General features: G+C 48.2%; 2 protein-coding genes across 8 annotated transcripts; one reads left to right on the top strand and one right to left on the bottom strand.

Annotated features, from left to right (window-relative positions):
- Nucleotides 1–137: 137 nt before the first annotated feature.
- On the bottom strand, nt 138–11,109 carry klhl7 (kelch-like family member 7). 2 transcript variants are annotated; one of them, XM_064349044.1, is made up of 11 exons: nt 10,996–11,109; nt 8,626–8,728; nt 8,081–8,174; nt 7,754–7,878; nt 6,518–6,693; nt 6,252–6,426; nt 5,095–5,237; nt 3,857–4,097; nt 3,038–3,239; nt 859–956; nt 138–730 (listed from the first exon to the last, which is right to left on the bottom strand). In XM_064349044.1, the coding sequence occupies exons 2-11, from the start codon at nt 8,633–8,635 to the stop codon at nt 417–419; spliced, it is 1,578 nt and encodes a 525-aa protein (XP_064205114.1). In that variant the 5' UTR covers nt 8,636–8,728; nt 10,996–11,109; the 3' UTR covers nt 138–416. The 2 variants fall into 2 exon arrangements, with proteins under 2 accessions (XP_064205114.1, XP_064205111.1); XM_064349041.1 differs by lacking the exon at nt 10,996–11,109 and adding an exon at nt 9,781–10,292.
- Nucleotides 10,986–16,070, top strand: si:ch73-345f18.3 (uncharacterized). 6 transcript variants are annotated; one of them, XR_010332123.1, is made up of 5 exons: nt 10,986–11,232; nt 12,540–12,605; nt 12,779–12,977; nt 14,046–14,499; nt 14,777–16,070. XR_010332123.1 is itself a non-coding variant. In XM_064349046.1 (5 exons), exons 1-4 carry the CDS (start codon nt 11,161–11,163, stop codon nt 14,432–14,434), a joined length of 726 nt encoding a protein of 241 aa, XP_064205116.1. In that variant the 5' UTR covers nt 10,986–11,160; the 3' UTR covers nt 14,435–14,469; nt 14,777–16,070. The 6 variants fall into 6 exon arrangements, 4 of the variants coding, with proteins under 4 accessions (XP_064205116.1, XP_064205115.1, XP_064205118.1 ...); XR_010332122.1 differs by having other exon boundaries at nt 14,046–14,542; nt 14,913–16,070; XM_064349046.1 differs by having other exon boundaries at nt 14,046–14,469.
- The last annotated feature ends 171 nt before the right edge of the window (nt 16,071–16,241 follow it).

The raw sequence follows: 16,241 nt of genomic DNA, 5'->3' as shown, positions 1-16,241 counted from the left end.
TCTTCTGATCTCAAATCCTAATGCCTCGAGTGTACAGCAAAAGCAACACATTTGCAATGCAGCAGATGCAGTTCCGTAATGAATATTGCTGAAAGAAACAACATCCATGATGAGAATGACCACACTGTGCAAGAGCGGATGAGCTTCGGTTTTATTCAATATTTACATATAAAAGACATTCATGTAAAATGAAGCACAGCAAAGGTTTCAGCATAACGGACCCGCTGCTGAAGGGAACAGAACTTACACCGCAGTTCTCCATGATCGTACCAGTATCTGCCATTTAAAAAAAAACCCTTGTCTTCTTCCTATCCAGAATAGACAGCCTGTTACCCAGCAGCCCCCAGATGCTCACAGTTAAACCCACCCCCCCCCCCAAAAAAAAAAGCCCCGCCGGGTTCTATGGCGGGGAGCGGCTACACCGAGGATGAGGAGGAGGAGGACGAGGAGGAAGACGCCTCCTGCTCGTTGGCCCCGCAGGTGTCCACCACGCAGATGAGGCAGCTGGTGACGGGGAAGGCGCGCGCCTTGCTGCAGGAGACCCACTTGTCCGCGTCGGTGTGGTACTCCAGGATGTGGCCCAGCCGGCCCACGCCCTGGAAGCCCGCCAGCACGTAGATGACCGAGCCCACCGCCGCGCACTTCACCGTCACGCCCTTCCACGGCATCGGCGCCGCCGGCCGCCACTCGTTCCCGCCGACGTCGTAGAACTCCACCGAGTCCAGACCCCCTGCATCGCCACGGAGACACGGGGAGGGGGGAGGGGGGAAAAGGCTGAATGGCTGGCTTTCCCAATCAGGCGAGCTGAAGACATTTATGGCGGAATGACCAACAAGGGAAAACAGCGGCAGAACTTACCCATTCCATTCTGCCCGCCGACCGCGTAGATTCTTTGGTTGACAAACACGAGGCCGTGGTTCTTCCTGGCCTCCCTCATACCACACAGCTCCCTCCACCTAAAGACGCCAAAACCGCACGAGAGATCAGCACAGGGGTTGCCAGGCAGCGGAGTGAGACGTGCAGAGGGGTTGCCAGGCAGCGGTGTGAGACGTGCAGAGTGGTTGCCAGGCAGCGGTGTGAGACGTACAGAGTGGTTGCCAGGCAGCGGAGTGAGACGTGCAGAGTGGTTGCCAGGCAGCGGAGTGAGACGTGCAGAGTGGTTGCCAGGCAGCGGTGTGAGACGTACAGAGTGGTTGCCAGGCAGCGGAGTGAGACGTGCAGAGTGGTTGCCAGGCAGCGGTGTGAGACGTGCAGAGTGGTTGCCAGGCAGCGGTGTGAGACGTACAGAGTGGTTGCCAGGCAGCGGTGTGAGACGTGCAGAGTGGTTGCCAGGCAGCGGTGTGAGACGTACAGAGTGGTTGCCAGGCAGCGGTGTGAGACGTGCGGAGTGGTTGCCAGGCAGCGGTGTGAGACGTGCAGAGTGGTTGCCAGGCAGCGGTGTGAGACGTGCAGAGTGGTTGCCAGGCAGCGGTGTGAGACGTACAGAGTGGTTGCCAGGCAGCGGTGTGAGACGTGCAGAGTGGTTGCCAGGCAGCGGTGTGAGACGTGCAGAGTGGTTGCCAGGCAGCGGTGTGAGATGTACAGAGTGGTTGCCAGGCAGCGGTGTGAGACGTGCAGAGTGGTTGCCAGGCAGCGGTGTGAGACGTGCAGAGTGGTTGCCAGGCAGCGGTGTGAGATGTGCTGAGTGGTTGCCAGACAGCGGTGTGAGATGTGCAGAGTGGTTGCCAGGCAGCGGTGTGAGATGTGCAGAGTGGTTGCCAGGCAGCGGTGTGAGATGTGCAGAGTGGTTGCTAGGCAGCGGTGTGAGATATACAGAGTGGTTGCCAGGCAGCGGTGTGAGACGTGCAGAGTGGTTGCCAGGCAGCGGTGTGAGACGTGCAGAGTGGTTGCCAGGCAGCGGTGTGAGATGTACAGAGTGGTTGCGAGGCAGCGGTGTGAGACGTGCAGAGTGGTTGCCAGGCAGCGGTGTGAGACGTGCAGAGTGGTTGCCAGGCAGCGGTGTGAGACGTACAGAGTGGTTGCCAGGCAGCGGTGTGAGACGTGCAGAGTGGTTGCCAGGCAGCGGTGTGAGACGTGCAGAGTGGTTGCCAGGCAGCGGTGTGAGACGTGCAGAGTGGTTGCCAGGCAGCGGTGTGAGACGTGCAGAGTGGTTGCCAGGCAGCGGTGTGAGACGTGCAGAGTGGTTGCCAGGCAGCGGTGTGAGACGTACAGAGTGGTTGCCAGGCAGCGGTGTGAGACGTGCAGAGTGGTTGCCAGGCAGCGGTGTGAGACGTGCAGAGTGGTTGCCAGGCAGCGGTGTGAGATGTGCTGAGTGGTTGCCAGACAGCGGTGTGAGATGTGCAGAGTGGTTGCCAGGCAGCGGTGTGAGATGTGCAGAGTGGTTGCCAGGCAGCGGTGTGAGATGTGCAGAGTGGTTGCTAGGCAGCGGTGTGAGATATACAGAGTGGTTGCCAGGCAGCGGAGTGAGACGTGCAGAGTGGTTGCCAGGCAGCGGTGTGAGACGTGCGGAGTGGTTGCCAGGCAGCGGTGTGAGAAGTACAGAGTGGTTGCCAGGCAGCGGTGTGAGAAGTACAGAGTGGTTGCCAGGCAGCGGTGTGAGACGTACAGAGTGGTTGCCAGGCAGCGGTGTGAGACGTACAGAGTGGTTGCCAGGCAGCGGTGTGAGATGTGCAGAGTGGTTGCCAGGCAGCGGTGTGAGATGTGCAGAGTGGTTGCCAGGCAGCGGTGTTGGCATGCAAAGTGGTTGCCAGGCAGCGGTGTGAGAAGTACAGAGTGGTTGCCAGGCAGCAGTGTGAGACGTACAGAGTGGTTGCCAGGCAGCGGTGTGAGACGTACAGAGTGGTTGCCAGGCAGCAGTGTGAGACGTACAGAGTGGTTGCCAGGCAGCGGTGTGAGATGTGCAGAGTGGTTGCCAGGCAGCGGTGTGAGAAGTACAGAGTGGTTGCCGGCCGCGGTGTGAGACGTGCAGAGTGGTTGCCAGGCAGCGGTGTGAGACGTGCAGAGTGGTTGCCAGGCAGCGGTGTGGCGTGTGACTCACTGCTCGGTGCTGGGGTCGTACACCTCGCAGTTGTTGAGGACCCTGCCAGAGACGTTGTTGCCCAGGCTGCCGCCGCACACGTAGACCAGGCCGTCGGCCTCCACGATGCCGTGGCTACAGCGGGGCATCAGCATGCTGGGCTTGTCCTGCCAGCTCTCTGTGCGCGTGTCATAGCACTCAAACAGGCTGAGCGGGGAGTTACCTTACACAGGACACACACAAGCATGTTCCTTACACAGGACACACACACAAGCACGTTCCTTACACAGGACACACACACAAGCAGGTTCCTTACACAGGACACACACACAAGCATGTTCCTTACACAGGACACACACACAAGCATGTTTCTTACACAGGACACACGCACAAGCATGTTCCTTACACAGGACACACACACAAGCATGTTCCTTACACAGGACACTCACACACATACACACCCATGTTCCTTATACAGGACACTCACACACACAGACACACACACACACACACACACACACGCACACACACACGTTCCTTATACAGGACACACACACAAGCGTGTTCCTTACACAGGACACTCACACACATACACACCCATGTTCCTTATACAGGACACTCACACACATACACACACACACACACACGTTCCTTATACAGGACACACACACACACACACACACGTTCCTTATACAGGACACACACACTTGTTCCTTGCACAAGATGCATACACCAACTTACCACAGAACTACACTATTACAGTCACTGCACAAGATAACTGCAGTCACTGTGCAAGGCTACAGCAACAATCTTAGTAGCCCCCCCCCCCCGCACTCTTACCCACTTCTGACCCCCCAGACGTGTAGATCTTCCCTTTAGAGGCGCAGGCCGCCAAACTGTCGCGTGGGTTGGGGGGGCCGAGTTTGGAGTACCAGCTGTCCTTCACCACATTGTAGCAGTCCATGCGCTTGATGGGGAAGAGCTGCGACCCCCCCAGGATGTACACCACGTTGTCCCAGAAGACTGCCGCCGCGTCCCTCCTCTTCTCAAACGGACAGCGGATGTCCGTCCAGCTGTAGTCCTACGACCCAGAAACTGCCTGTCATCACCCGCCAACCCGTCAGACAGAGCAGTTTATCCACACCAAGGATTAGTCAGTGGTTTCTAGAATGTGAATTTACTTCAGTACAGACAGAGCAGTTTATCCACTGAGGCGGTATCTGTACAGAGTGTAGTTTAGTCTCTGTACACAGTGTAGTTTAATCTCTGTAGGTATAGTTTAATCTCTGTAGACGGTGTAGTTTAATCTCTGTACATGTTGTAGTTTAATCTCTGTACACAGTATAGTTTAATCTCTGTAGGTGTAGTTTAATCCCAGTACACGGTGTAGTTTAATCTCTGTACACAGTGTAGTTTAATCTCTGTACATGTTGTAGTTTAATCTCTGCAGGTATAATTTAATCTCTGTAGACGGTGTAGTTTAATCTCTGTAGGTGTAGTTTAATCTCTGCAGGTATAGTTTAATCTCTGTAGGTGTAGTTTAATCTCTGTACACGGTGTAGTTTAATCTCTGTAGACGGTGTAGTTTAATCTCTGTACACGGTGTAGTTTAATCTCTGTAGACGGTGTAGTTTAATCCCAGTACACGGTGTAGTTTAATCTCTGTAGGTGTAGTTTAATCCCAGTACACGGTGTAGTTTAATCTCTGTAGGTGTAGTTTAATCCCAGTACACGGTGTAGTTTAATCTCTGTAGACGGTGTAGTTTAATCTCTGTACACGGTGTAGTTTAATCTCTGTAGGTGTAGTTTAATCTCTGTAGACGGTGTAGTTTAATCTCAGTACACGGTATAGTTTAATCTCTGTAGGTGTAGTTTCATCTCTGTAGGTGTAGTTTCATCTCTGTAGGTGTAGTTTAATCTCAGTACACGGTGTAGTTTAATCTCTGTAGGTGTAGTTTAATCTCTGTACACGGTATAGTTTAGTCTCTGTAGGTGTAGTTTAATCTCTGTAGGTGTAGTTTAATCTCTGTACACGGTATAGCTTAGTCTCTGTAGGTGTAGTTTAATCCTCCCTCTACCTTGGGGTTGAAGTAGCGGCAGGACTGCGGCTGTGAGCCGCCGAACAGCGCGATGCGGAAGTCGTGTTTTTTGCGGCGTGGTCGGCTGCTCTCCCCCAGCTCCTCGCGGTCCTCTGGAGACAGGAGGTGGTAGCGCATCCCACCTATCACCACAGGGAGGCAGTACCGAGTCAATATACAGGCCAATCTGCAGTGGTACTGGTTAATGTGCAGTGGTGTGGTGGTAAAGGTTAATATGCAGTGGTGTGGTGGTACAGGTTAATGTGCAGTGGTGAGGTGGTACAGGCTAATGTGCAGTGGTGTGGTGGTAAAGGTTAATGTGCAGTGGTGTGGTGGTAAAGGTTAATGTGCAGTGGTACAGGTTAATGGGCAGTGGCACAGGTTAATGGGCAGTGGTACAGGTTAATGGGAAGTGGTACAGGTTAATGGGCAGTGGTACAGGTTAATGGGCAGTGGTACAGGTTAATGGGAAGTGGTACAGGTTAATGGGAAGTGGTACAGGTTAATGGGCAGTGGTACAGGTTAATGGGAAGTGGTACAGGTTAATGGGCAGTGGTACAGGTTAATGGGAAGTGGTACAGGTTAATGGGCAGTGGTACAGGTTAATGGGCAGTGGTACAGGTTAAAGGGCAGTGGTACAGGTTAATGGGCAGTGGTACAGGTTAATGGGCAGTGGTACAGGTTAATGGGCAGTGGTACAGGTTAATGTGCAGTGGTACAGGTTAATGGGAAGTGGTACAGGTTAATAGGAAGTAATACAGACTAATGTGCAAGTGGTGTGGTGGTACAGACTAATGGGCAGTGGTACAGGTTAATGGGAAGTGGTACAGACTAATGGGCAGTGGTACAGGTTAATAGGAAGTGGTACAGGTTAATAGGAAGTGGTACAGACTAATGGGCAGTGGTACAGGTTAATAGGAAGTGGTACAGGTTAATGGGAAGTGGTATAGGTTAATGTGCAGTGGTGTGGTGGTACAGGCTAATGTGCAAGTGGTACGGTTATGGCAGTGGTAAGGTTAATGTGCAGTGGTACAGGTTAATGGGCAGTGGTACGGGTTAATGTGCAGTGGTACAGGTTAATGGGAAGTGGTACAGGTTAAAAGGAAGTGGTACAGGTTAATGTGCAGTGGTACAGGTTAATAGGAAGTGGTACATACTGATCACCATCTTCAGACATTCTGGGTTGTCCTGGATCAGCGGCTCCGCTTGAACCGTCTTGCTCAGGAAGTTCTTGGACACGAGAGGGAAGCGGACTTTGGCCAGAATGTCCACAATGTACTGCTGCCTGTTCGGCTCGTCATACCTCAGCCACCGGACGGCAGCGTCGTAGATCTACAGGGGAGGGGCACAGACGGGTTCGGAGGGGGCCTCAGGTGTACCCAGGTGTGTCCAGGTATAACAGGCGAATGGGTAAATGGCTCACCTGGTCCTCGGCCCGCACAGTGAGCGTGTCCTGGTTCAACAGGTGAGTGACCCTCTTCACGTCCAACTGGAGGAACTCGTCCATCTTGTACACCTCGGTGAAATGCTGGTGGATGAAGTCATCGGCAATCCTCTTCAACTCTGGACAGTCTAGGCACTCTGCCAGCACACTGATCCCTGCAAAGACATCCCAAACCTTAAATACAGTTCCCTTACTGTAAAACCCTAATCCACACAGTACCCTTACTGTAAAACCCTAGTCCACACAGTACCCTTACTGTAAAAGCCTAATCCGTACAGTACCCTTACTGTAAAACCCTAATCCGTACAGTACCCTTACTGTAAAACCAAAACCCATACAGTACCCTTACTGTAAAACCCTAATCCATACAGTACCCTTACTGTAAAACCCTAACCCATACAGTACCCTTACTGTAAAACCCTAATCCATACAGTACCCTTACTGTAAAACCCTAATCCATACAGTACCCTTACTGTAAAACCCTAACTCATATAGTACCCTTACTGTAAAAGCCTAACCCATACAGTACCCTTACTGTAAAACCCTAACCCATACAGTACCCTTACTGTAAAACCCTAATCCATACAGTACCCTTACTGTAAAACCTAACCCATACAGTACCCTTACTGTAAAACCCTAACTCACAGTACCCTTACTGTAAAACCCAAACCCATACAGTATCCTTACTGTAAGCAGATTAAACCCTAACCCACACAGTACCCTTACTGTTAAACCCTAACCCACACAGTACCCTTACTGTTAAACCCTAACCCATACAGTACCCTTACTGTTAAACCCTAACCCATACAGTACCCTTACTGTAAAACCATAACCTTACTGTTAAACCCATACAGTATCCTTGCTGTGAGCAGGGTAAAACCTAACCCATACAGTACCCTTACTGTAAAACCTAATCCACAGTACCCTTAACTGTAAACCCAACCATAGTATCTTACTGTCTAACCCTACCCTACGTACCTTACTGTTAAAGCCCTACCAGACAGTACCATTAGCTGTTAAACCCTAACCAACAGTACCTTACTGTTAAACCCTAACCTACAGTACCTTACTGTAAAACTCACTAACCATACAGTACCTTACTGTGAAACCCTAACCCATACAGTACCCTTACTGTAAAACCATAACCTTACTGTTAAACCCATACAGTATCCTTGCTGTGAGCAGGGTAAAACCTAACCCATACATTACCCTTACCTAGACAATTAGCTGCATCCACTTGCTCCTTAAGGAAATCCACACACATTTTTTTCACCGGTTCAATCTGATATTGATTAGCAGCATCCAGTAAGGACTGAACATTATTGCTGTTGACAGTAATTCTAAAACAAAGGGGGAAAAAATCTTTTATAATGTGCATGAAATGCATCGCATGTCTATACTTGATATTGAAACATATTTCTACCGGAGCATCAACATAAATATTGTCATACAAAATATGCACAACACCCTTTCATGCAAACTTTTGTATTTCCACAAATGTACAAATTAGCCATATAGAAGCACTGTGTGTATACAACTCACTGGGCCGTATAGATGAACTCCACAAGCAGCTCAATGATTTCAGGCTCAGCGTACTTCAGTTCCACCTCATGGGACGTTGACTCCATCATATTGGCTGTTTAATGGTGACATGTACAGTTACACAACAAACGTACAGTTACACAACAAACGTACAGTTACACAACAAACGTACAGTCACACAACAAATGTACAGTTACACAGCAAACGTACAGTTACACAACAAACGTACAGTTACACAACAAACGTAAACACACAAATGTAAGATAACATATGATGTGTGTGTGTGTATGTGAGATGTGTGTGTACCCTTGTTTGTTTGAGAGTGTTGTGTGTGTGGGTGAAATGTTGTGTGTGTGTTGTGTGTGTGTGTGCGCGCGCTTGTGTGTGTGTGTGTGTGAGAGAGTGTGTGTGTGTGTGTGTGTGTTTAGTATAACTGTGTATGTGTGTGTGTGTGTGTGTGTATGTGTGTGTGTGCGTGCGCGCTTGTGTGTGTGTGTGTGTTTGTGTATATATTCCTGATGTGCAGAGGATGCAGGGACACTCACTGGTGAACATCAGGTAGAAGTAGTGGCTAGCAGCAGCGAGAGCCACTCTGTGAGCGGGAATATGCCTCCCCTGGACCACCAGACTGACATCACACAGAGTGCTCTGCAAAGCACACAAACACACACACACGGTTATACTAAACACACACACACACACAGTTATACTAAACACACACACACACACACACACGGTTATACTAAACACACACACACACACAGTTATACTGAACACACACACACACACACACGGTTATACTAAACACACACACACACAGTTATACTAAACACACACACACGGTTATACTAAACACACACACACACAGTTATATTGAACACACACACACACACAGTTATACTAAACACACACACGGTTATACTAAACACACACACACACAGTTATACTAAACACACACACACACACACACTTATACTAAACACACACACACACACACACACAGTTATACTAAACACACACACACACACAGTTATATTAAACACACACACACCAGTTATACTAAACACACACACACACACAGTTATACTAAACACACACACACACACACAGTTATATTAAACACACACACACACGTTATACTAAACACACCCACACACACTCAGTTATACTAAAAACACATACACACACACAGTTATACTAAACACACACACACACACACACACACACACACACAGTTATACTAACACACACACACACACACACAGTTATACTAAACACACACACACAGTTATACTAAACATACACACACGGTTATACTGAAACCACACACACACACACTCAGTTATACTAAAAACACATACATACACACAGTTATACTAAACACACACACACCATGCTAAACACCACACCACACACACTAAAGACCACACACACCACCCTAAACACACACATACACACACACCACACACTACACATAGTTATACACTACACACGCAGTAAAATAGTCTCTCACACATACGTAAAATACAAGAATTAGTTGATCCGACTGATTAAAACTATTCGTGGCATGAACAGCTTTTCCCGACACACTGTCGTTTCAGAGGTCAAGTCATACTTCAGCACACATTAAGAGTCTGATTAGAACCCCCGACTTCGGGAGTACCTGTAATAAGTGAAAGCAGTTAAGTAAACCTTCTGACCTGTTTCCGCAAATTGTTCATGGCCCCCATTATACTCGACAGCAGCCTGTATTCTTCTTTGGCCGCAAACTTCTTTTCACCCTTCTTCTTACAGCTCGCTGATGCTTTCTCAGCTGCCATAGCCGACTATACTTATTGACCCTAATTCAAACCCAACGAACTCAACTCCGCGTACTGTAATCTCGGTCGAGTACTGGCGATCACTGACAGTGGGGTTATGCAGTTTAATAATATTTAATAGTCACAAACTAGCCAGTGTGCAAGTGCCTTCTCACTGTTATCCTGCCACAAGGGCAGTTGGTGAATTAGTTTTTCATAACACTCTATGCAGTCGATGTATATTTTTTTCTTTTCTAATACAATTAGTTAGCTGGCTTAGCTAATTACGTAGGGATCGGAGGAACCGTAGACTGTAGGGGGTAAATTCAGTGATTTTATTCCCAGACCTCGCTAGCATGGTTTCTGCACCCGCTCAAGCTTTGTTTGGGTATCTCTCCTTTTTCCTGTCCCATGAATCATTGCGGAGGAGTATGCATTCAAATTCAAAAACTTTATTGTACTGTAGCCTTTTTGACTGGAAATTGTGCTGTGATTGATTTTGCTAACAAGCTTCAGTTATTGTTATACAATGTCATATATTCACGTTAACATGTCTGAAATGGACATGGTCGTTCGAACAAATGGTAGAGTAAAACCAGAGATTTTAGGAGAATGCTTGATTTGGCAATACAACATTGTGTGGATGATTAAGGTCATGGGAATTATTTAGATATTTTCTCTTATCTTTGGCGAGGTTGTGGTGAAAATCAAATAGACATACAAATGGTCCCCCGCCTATATGAAACGCTTTTTTAAAAAACCTTGCTTGACGATACCTGGGAATGTAGGCTACTTCGGGGAGTTATGCGCGTATGTACCCTATTGCTCGTAAATTAATCCAAGGTATGTTCCCAGTTCCCTTGCCCAATATTTGTCGATCGACAGATTTCTGATTAGTGAACATGAGCGCAGGTATAATCAGCAAGACGGAAAAATCGGCCTGATGTTGCGCATTCGATCAACATCAGTGTAGTTTACATTGCCATTTTTACACTCTGCTAAATTGATTTAACTTGACGACAGGAAGCCATTTCGAAGGCAGCACTTCACCGATATGAAATGTTTATCTAAAATGGACGTGCGTGTAAAGAAATATGATCCCGCATATGAACCGACCTGGCTGATAATCACCGGCGATATTCTAACAGGTGTTTCCAGTTCACTTCTGATACTTTTTCCCGAGAGTCACATGGCCGTGACGTCATGTGGAATGCCTGAGTTCGGGAAACTCGGCGCCGGATCTGTTCAACTTGTCACTGTCATTAAAGATAATAAGAAGAAATGTCGTTTTTATTTTGTTGTCGTTCGTCTTGCCTTTCCACAGTAGATGAATCTGCGGAAAGCAGCGCGGAGGTATGAAACCCTTAACAGCCAATACGATTGGGATTCTCCGAATTGTAATTTTGACGTAAAAAATCATATCAGTTCTCAACATACGTATTCTTCTTGGGTTCTTATACAGTCCTGTGGGTAATACTGTTGATGGCACTTCCTTGATGCTTAGCGACTGGTAGGCAAGTTTAAAATTAAAAGTAAGGTAACAAAGTGAAGAACTGTATGCACTTGTCATAATGAAAATACAAGCCTACAAAGTATATAGTGCATCTGGAAGTGGCTACAACTTGAGACATTGAGGTGATATGAATTTCGGTATTCCCTGCTTTTGGTTTTCGGAAAGCGCCGCGGCCGTGTGATATTGCTCCAGCCTTAAAGGAGTACCATGGTGATTTTCACACTTTCTCGGTTTTATGTGCTATTTGCACAAGAGGCATTGAAGAAACACAGTGAGTAAAGTATTAAATATGCCCGTTCTGTATTTTTGGAGAAATATGCGTTTTAAATTTATCGTCCTATTTTCAACCGGTTGAGAAAGTTGTCAACTTGGTGCGTCACGGGTGCTCACATGCGGATCCAACTTGTTTAATAAGGCGCAACTGTGCCCGAGACCCACCAAAGGGACAGGTGCATCCCCCGTCCACTGTATGATGTCAGACCCAAGAACGTTGCCTGTGAAATGGCAGAAAGATTGTCACCCAGATTTCATAGAATAACATAGTTGTTACATAATTCGTTAACGAGCTGATCCTTTTCCACAGATTGATTGGTCACTGGAATTCTGTAATGCAGCACTATAACCATGTCTCACTGTACAGTGAAATTGAATAGTCCCACACTGTCCTGTGCTGTAACCCTGTGTGTGTACAGAGCTGTGCTGTATTGCTGTGATGTAACCCTGTGCATGAGAGAGATGTGCTGTACCCCTGCGCATGTACAGACCTGTGCTGTAACCCTGTGCATGTACAGAGCTGTGCTGCAACCCTGTGCATGTTCAAAGCTGTGCTGTAATACTGTGCTGTAACCGTGTGCATGTACAGAGCTGTGCTGTAACCCTGTGCATATACATAGCTGTGCTGTAATGCTGTGCTGTAACCCTGTGCATGTACAGAGCTGTGCTGTAATGCTGTGCTGTAACCCTGTGCATGTACAGAGCTGTGCTGTAATGCTGTGCATATGCATAGGTGTGCTGTACCCCTGTGCATGTACAGAGCTGTGCTGTACCCCTGTGCATGTACAGAACTGTGCTATAACCCTGTACATGTACAGAGCTGTGCTGTAATGCTGTGCATGTTGGAGCTGTGTTTTAACCCTGTGAATTTCAGAGGCAGCCCATTCTTCCAGCAGCATCAGCCAGGCAGTCCCCCGCATGTTTAGACACAGTTCTCAGTGTTGAACAGAAGCTTGAGTCATCACTGCTATGAGAACAGTCTCAGCTGTGATGTCACTGCATGATGAGAACAGTCTCAGCTGTGATGTCACTGTGGTGCGATTGGTCTCATTCCATGCTTCTGCGTTTGGTTCAGTTTTAGTTCTCTCCTGTTCTCCTGCAGCTGTGGCGAAGCAGAAAGGAAAAATACTCACCAAGCTGGTGGGGGTCTCAGAGCTGGATCAGCACTTTGCGGACATTCGCGACATGTTTAACCAGCAGCTGGGACACTACGAGACCATGACCAAAACCTTGCAGGCACTGAGGGGCAGCTACGGCTGTTCCAATGGAAACAGTTTCTCAGAGTGCCTTAAGAGGATAATGGAGGAGCACTGTGAGTAAAAAGGCCTTGCCTGAGCCAGTTTGAACCTGCAGCCATTTTAGGGCAATGTGCTTTTAAACAAACACAATATTACACATTATTTAGATTTTGTACCCTTCATTGAATTATAATGCCATTTTGTGAATGCTGTTTTAATTCATTTTGACTATAGTTTCCACTGTTTAAATATTGCAACAACGCGATGGTTTTACTGACTGTGTGGGCCGGCTTTGCTCATTTGGCTAGAATTGCGTGCATGGTGCATTGGACAGTGCATTCACAATTGTCAGTGTTTAACGTGCTTGTCATTGCAAACAAACCAGTAAGTAAATACATAAGCTTTTACCATGGCCTTCATTGCAAATGAAAGTTTTGGGTCATCCAAAACCATGTATAAACTGTCAACGGGGTACTGAATTATTGCGTGTCTGGTTTTGACCAGCATATGTGGTGAGAATCCTAGTAGGATTAAAAACCTGCCACTGGTTTTTAAGTTTCTGAGATGGATGTCTGCCCCCTACTGGCTGAAGTAAATCACAGCACAGTCTGTCAGGCTTTATGTACTAATGTTTGCAACTACGCAACATTTCTGGGCCAGCCGTTTCAAACAAAGCCTTTGTAAAGCCTCCCTTGAAGAAAAGGAGTGTACACTATTTTCCCCTAATAGGATTGAATCCGATGAATCCTCTGATATATCAGCTCTCTGGGGGAAAGCTAGCACCCCTACCCCCCCCCCCCCCAAAACCACAGTGAGCCAACACAGACTCGAGGAGCAGTCTTCTTAAAATGTCGCTGTCAATCAAAGTTAGAGCTTACAGCTTAGGGGTCTTTTTGATGGACAGGTTTCCAAATGTCAGTATAGCATGAAGCAAGTTACATCGGGTTTATCAAGAACAGCAACTTGCATACTGTCCATTTTGATTATTGGATTGTATATTACCTCAAACTAACATTCCATATGATATTTAATATAGTAGTTCCCGTATTTTCTAAGTGCATATTATGTTCACAATAAGCAGTATTTGTGTAGATGTTGATGAATATGAAGCTGAATTGCTAGCATTGGTTGCGGTGTTGCAGGTGCAGCCGAGGTCAGCCTGCAGGTGAGGGGCTTTGAGCTGACCCTCGCGGTGTCGGGCGAGCTGTCCGACCGCCTGCAGCGGACGCAGGAGCAGGTGAGGTCGCTGGGTCAGGCGGCGACGGCCGTGCTGGCGGCGGGGCCCAAGCTGAAGAACATGACGGGCTGGGTGCTGCAGGAGGAGGCGCAGCAGGCGGAGCGCGTGAGGGAGGCCAGCGCCTCCCATCAGGAGCACCGCCGCTTGGAGGCCAACCTGAGGGAGAACCTGCAGGACGTGCGCCGCGTTGGGGAGCTTTCTGCCAGCTACCGAAAGGAGGCCGACGCCTTCCTCAAGGAGGCCATCGCACTCGCCCACACCCTGAGCACTGAAGACTCCACACCCGCACCCTGAGCACTGAAGACTCCACACCCGCACCCTGAACACAACTAGACTCCACACCTGCACCCTGAACACAACTAGACTCCACACCTGCACCCTGAACACAACTAGACTCCACACCTGCACCCTGAACACAGACCAGACTTTACCTGCACCCTGAACACAGACCAGACTCCACACCTGCACCCTGAGCACAGACCAGACTCCACATATGCACCCTGAGCACAGACCAGACTCCACACCTGCACCCTGAACACAGACCAGACTCCACACCTGCACCCTGAACACAGACCAGACTCCACACCTGCACCCTGGGCACAGACCAGACTCCACACCTGCACCCTGAACACAGACCAGACTCCACACCCGCACCCTGAGCCCAGACCAGACTCCACACCTGCACCCTGAGCACAGACCAGACTCCACACCTGCACCCTGAGCACAGACCAGACTCCACACCTGCACCCTGAACACAGACCAGACTCCACACCCGCACCCTGAACACAACTAGACTCCACACCTGCACCCTGAGCACTGAAGACTCCACACCCGCACCCTGAGCACAGACCAGACTCCACACCTGCACCCTGAGCCCAGACCAGACTCCACACCCGCACCCTGAGCACTGAAGACTCCACACCCGCACCCTGAGCCCAGACCAGACTCCACACCTGCACCCTGAGCACAGACCAGACTCCACACCTGCACCCTGAGCACAGACCAGACTCCACACCTGCACCCTGAGCACAGACCAGACTCCACATCTGCACCCTGAGCACAGACCAGACTCCACACCTGCACCCTGAGCACAGACCAGACTCCACATCTGCACCCTGAGCACAGACCAGACTCCACATCTGCACCCTGAGCACAGACCAGACTCCACACCTGCACCCTGAGCACAGACCAGACTCCACACCTGCACCCTGAGCACAGACCAGACTCCACACCTGCACCCTGAGCACAGACCAGACTCCACACCTGCACCCTGAGCACAGACCAGACTCCACACCTGCACCCTGAGCACAGACCAGACTCCACATATGCACCCTGAGCACAGACCAGACTCCACACCTGCACCCTGAGCCCAGACCACTCCCCACCTGAATATTTGATATTCAGGACATAAGGACATTACAGCATTGTTTCCTGTTTTTGTTTTAACCCTTGCATTCTGTTTACTTATTAGCACCGGTGAAACTGTTAGCCTGGATCAGATACACCCAGGACATTGTTGGGGCTTGGGAAAGCAATACGGTAGAAAACTGTACATATGGTTAATGGATGCCATTTACTTCTGCTGGATCATGTTTAATAATGAAAGTACCATTTATTTGTGATAAGGAAGTGATTTATCAGGTTTATCTGTGAATTAAAATGAAACAAGGTTTTCATGCAGTAGATTATTGATTTATTGTTTTAAACTGACATTCTCAATTATTTTTCATTTCTCATTATTCATCTTTCTTAAATATAGTCAAAGAAAACATATATACCTAAAGCAAATACAATAGATGAAGAAATAGAAACACAAAACACACAAAAGAAGAACCATGTTGACAATTTTATTTTGTACTCCACTGTGAATCGTCTTTGTGAAACCGTCCATATAAAAAGCACTGTACAAATAAAATTGAATTGAACTGAATTCAATAGTTGCTCAAACGTGTCATTCCTTTTTTACTGAAAGTTTAAGGTGGGTCAGTTTGACCCAAACCAAACACAAGGGTTAACCGTTTTCTTTTTGTTTCTTTAAAAAAAAAGGGTTGTTAAAGGCCTAAAAAGGAACTAAATTGCATAACATTTAGTGCTCTTTCCT

The sequence above is a fragment of the Anguilla rostrata genome, chromosome 8, assembly GCF_018555375.3.
Source record: "Anguilla rostrata isolate EN2019 chromosome 8, ASM1855537v3, whole genome shotgun sequence".
In the NCBI taxonomy this organism is placed as follows: Eukaryota; Metazoa; Chordata; class Actinopteri; order Anguilliformes; family Anguillidae; genus Anguilla; species Anguilla rostrata.
This window is presented reverse-complemented; position numbering and strand designations above follow the sequence as displayed.

What these genes read in the sequence shown, in the direction of transcription:
- klhl7 (XM_064349041.1), bottom strand. Translation starts at nt 9,900, where the DNA reads ATGGCAGCTGAGAAAGCATCAGCGAGCTGTAAGAAGAAGGGTGAAAAG. An exon ending in GAGTTCATCTATACGGCCCA is followed by an intron (nt 7,879 to 8,080) that starts GTGAGTTGTATA and finishes CCTTTGTTTTAG; the next exon opens with AATTACTGTCAACAGCAATA. An exon ending in GGATGCAGCTAATTGTCTAG is followed by an intron (nt 6,694 to 7,753) that starts GTAAGGGTAATG and finishes ATGTCTTTGCAG; the next exon opens with GGATCAGTGTGCTGGCAGAG.
- si:ch73-345f18.3 (XM_064349046.1), top strand. Translation starts at nt 11,161, where the DNA reads ATGTCGTTTTTATTTTGTTGTCGTTCGTCTTGCCTTTCCACAGTAGAT. An exon ending in CTGCGGAAAGCAGCGCGGAG is followed by an intron (nt 11,233 to 12,539) that starts GTATGAAACCCT and finishes TGTGAATTTCAG; the next exon opens with AGGCAGCCCATTCTTCCAGC. An exon ending in GAGGATAATGGAGGAGCACT is followed by an intron (nt 12,978 to 14,045) that starts GTGAGTAAAAAG and finishes GCGGTGTTGCAG; the next exon opens with GTGCAGCCGAGGTCAGCCTG.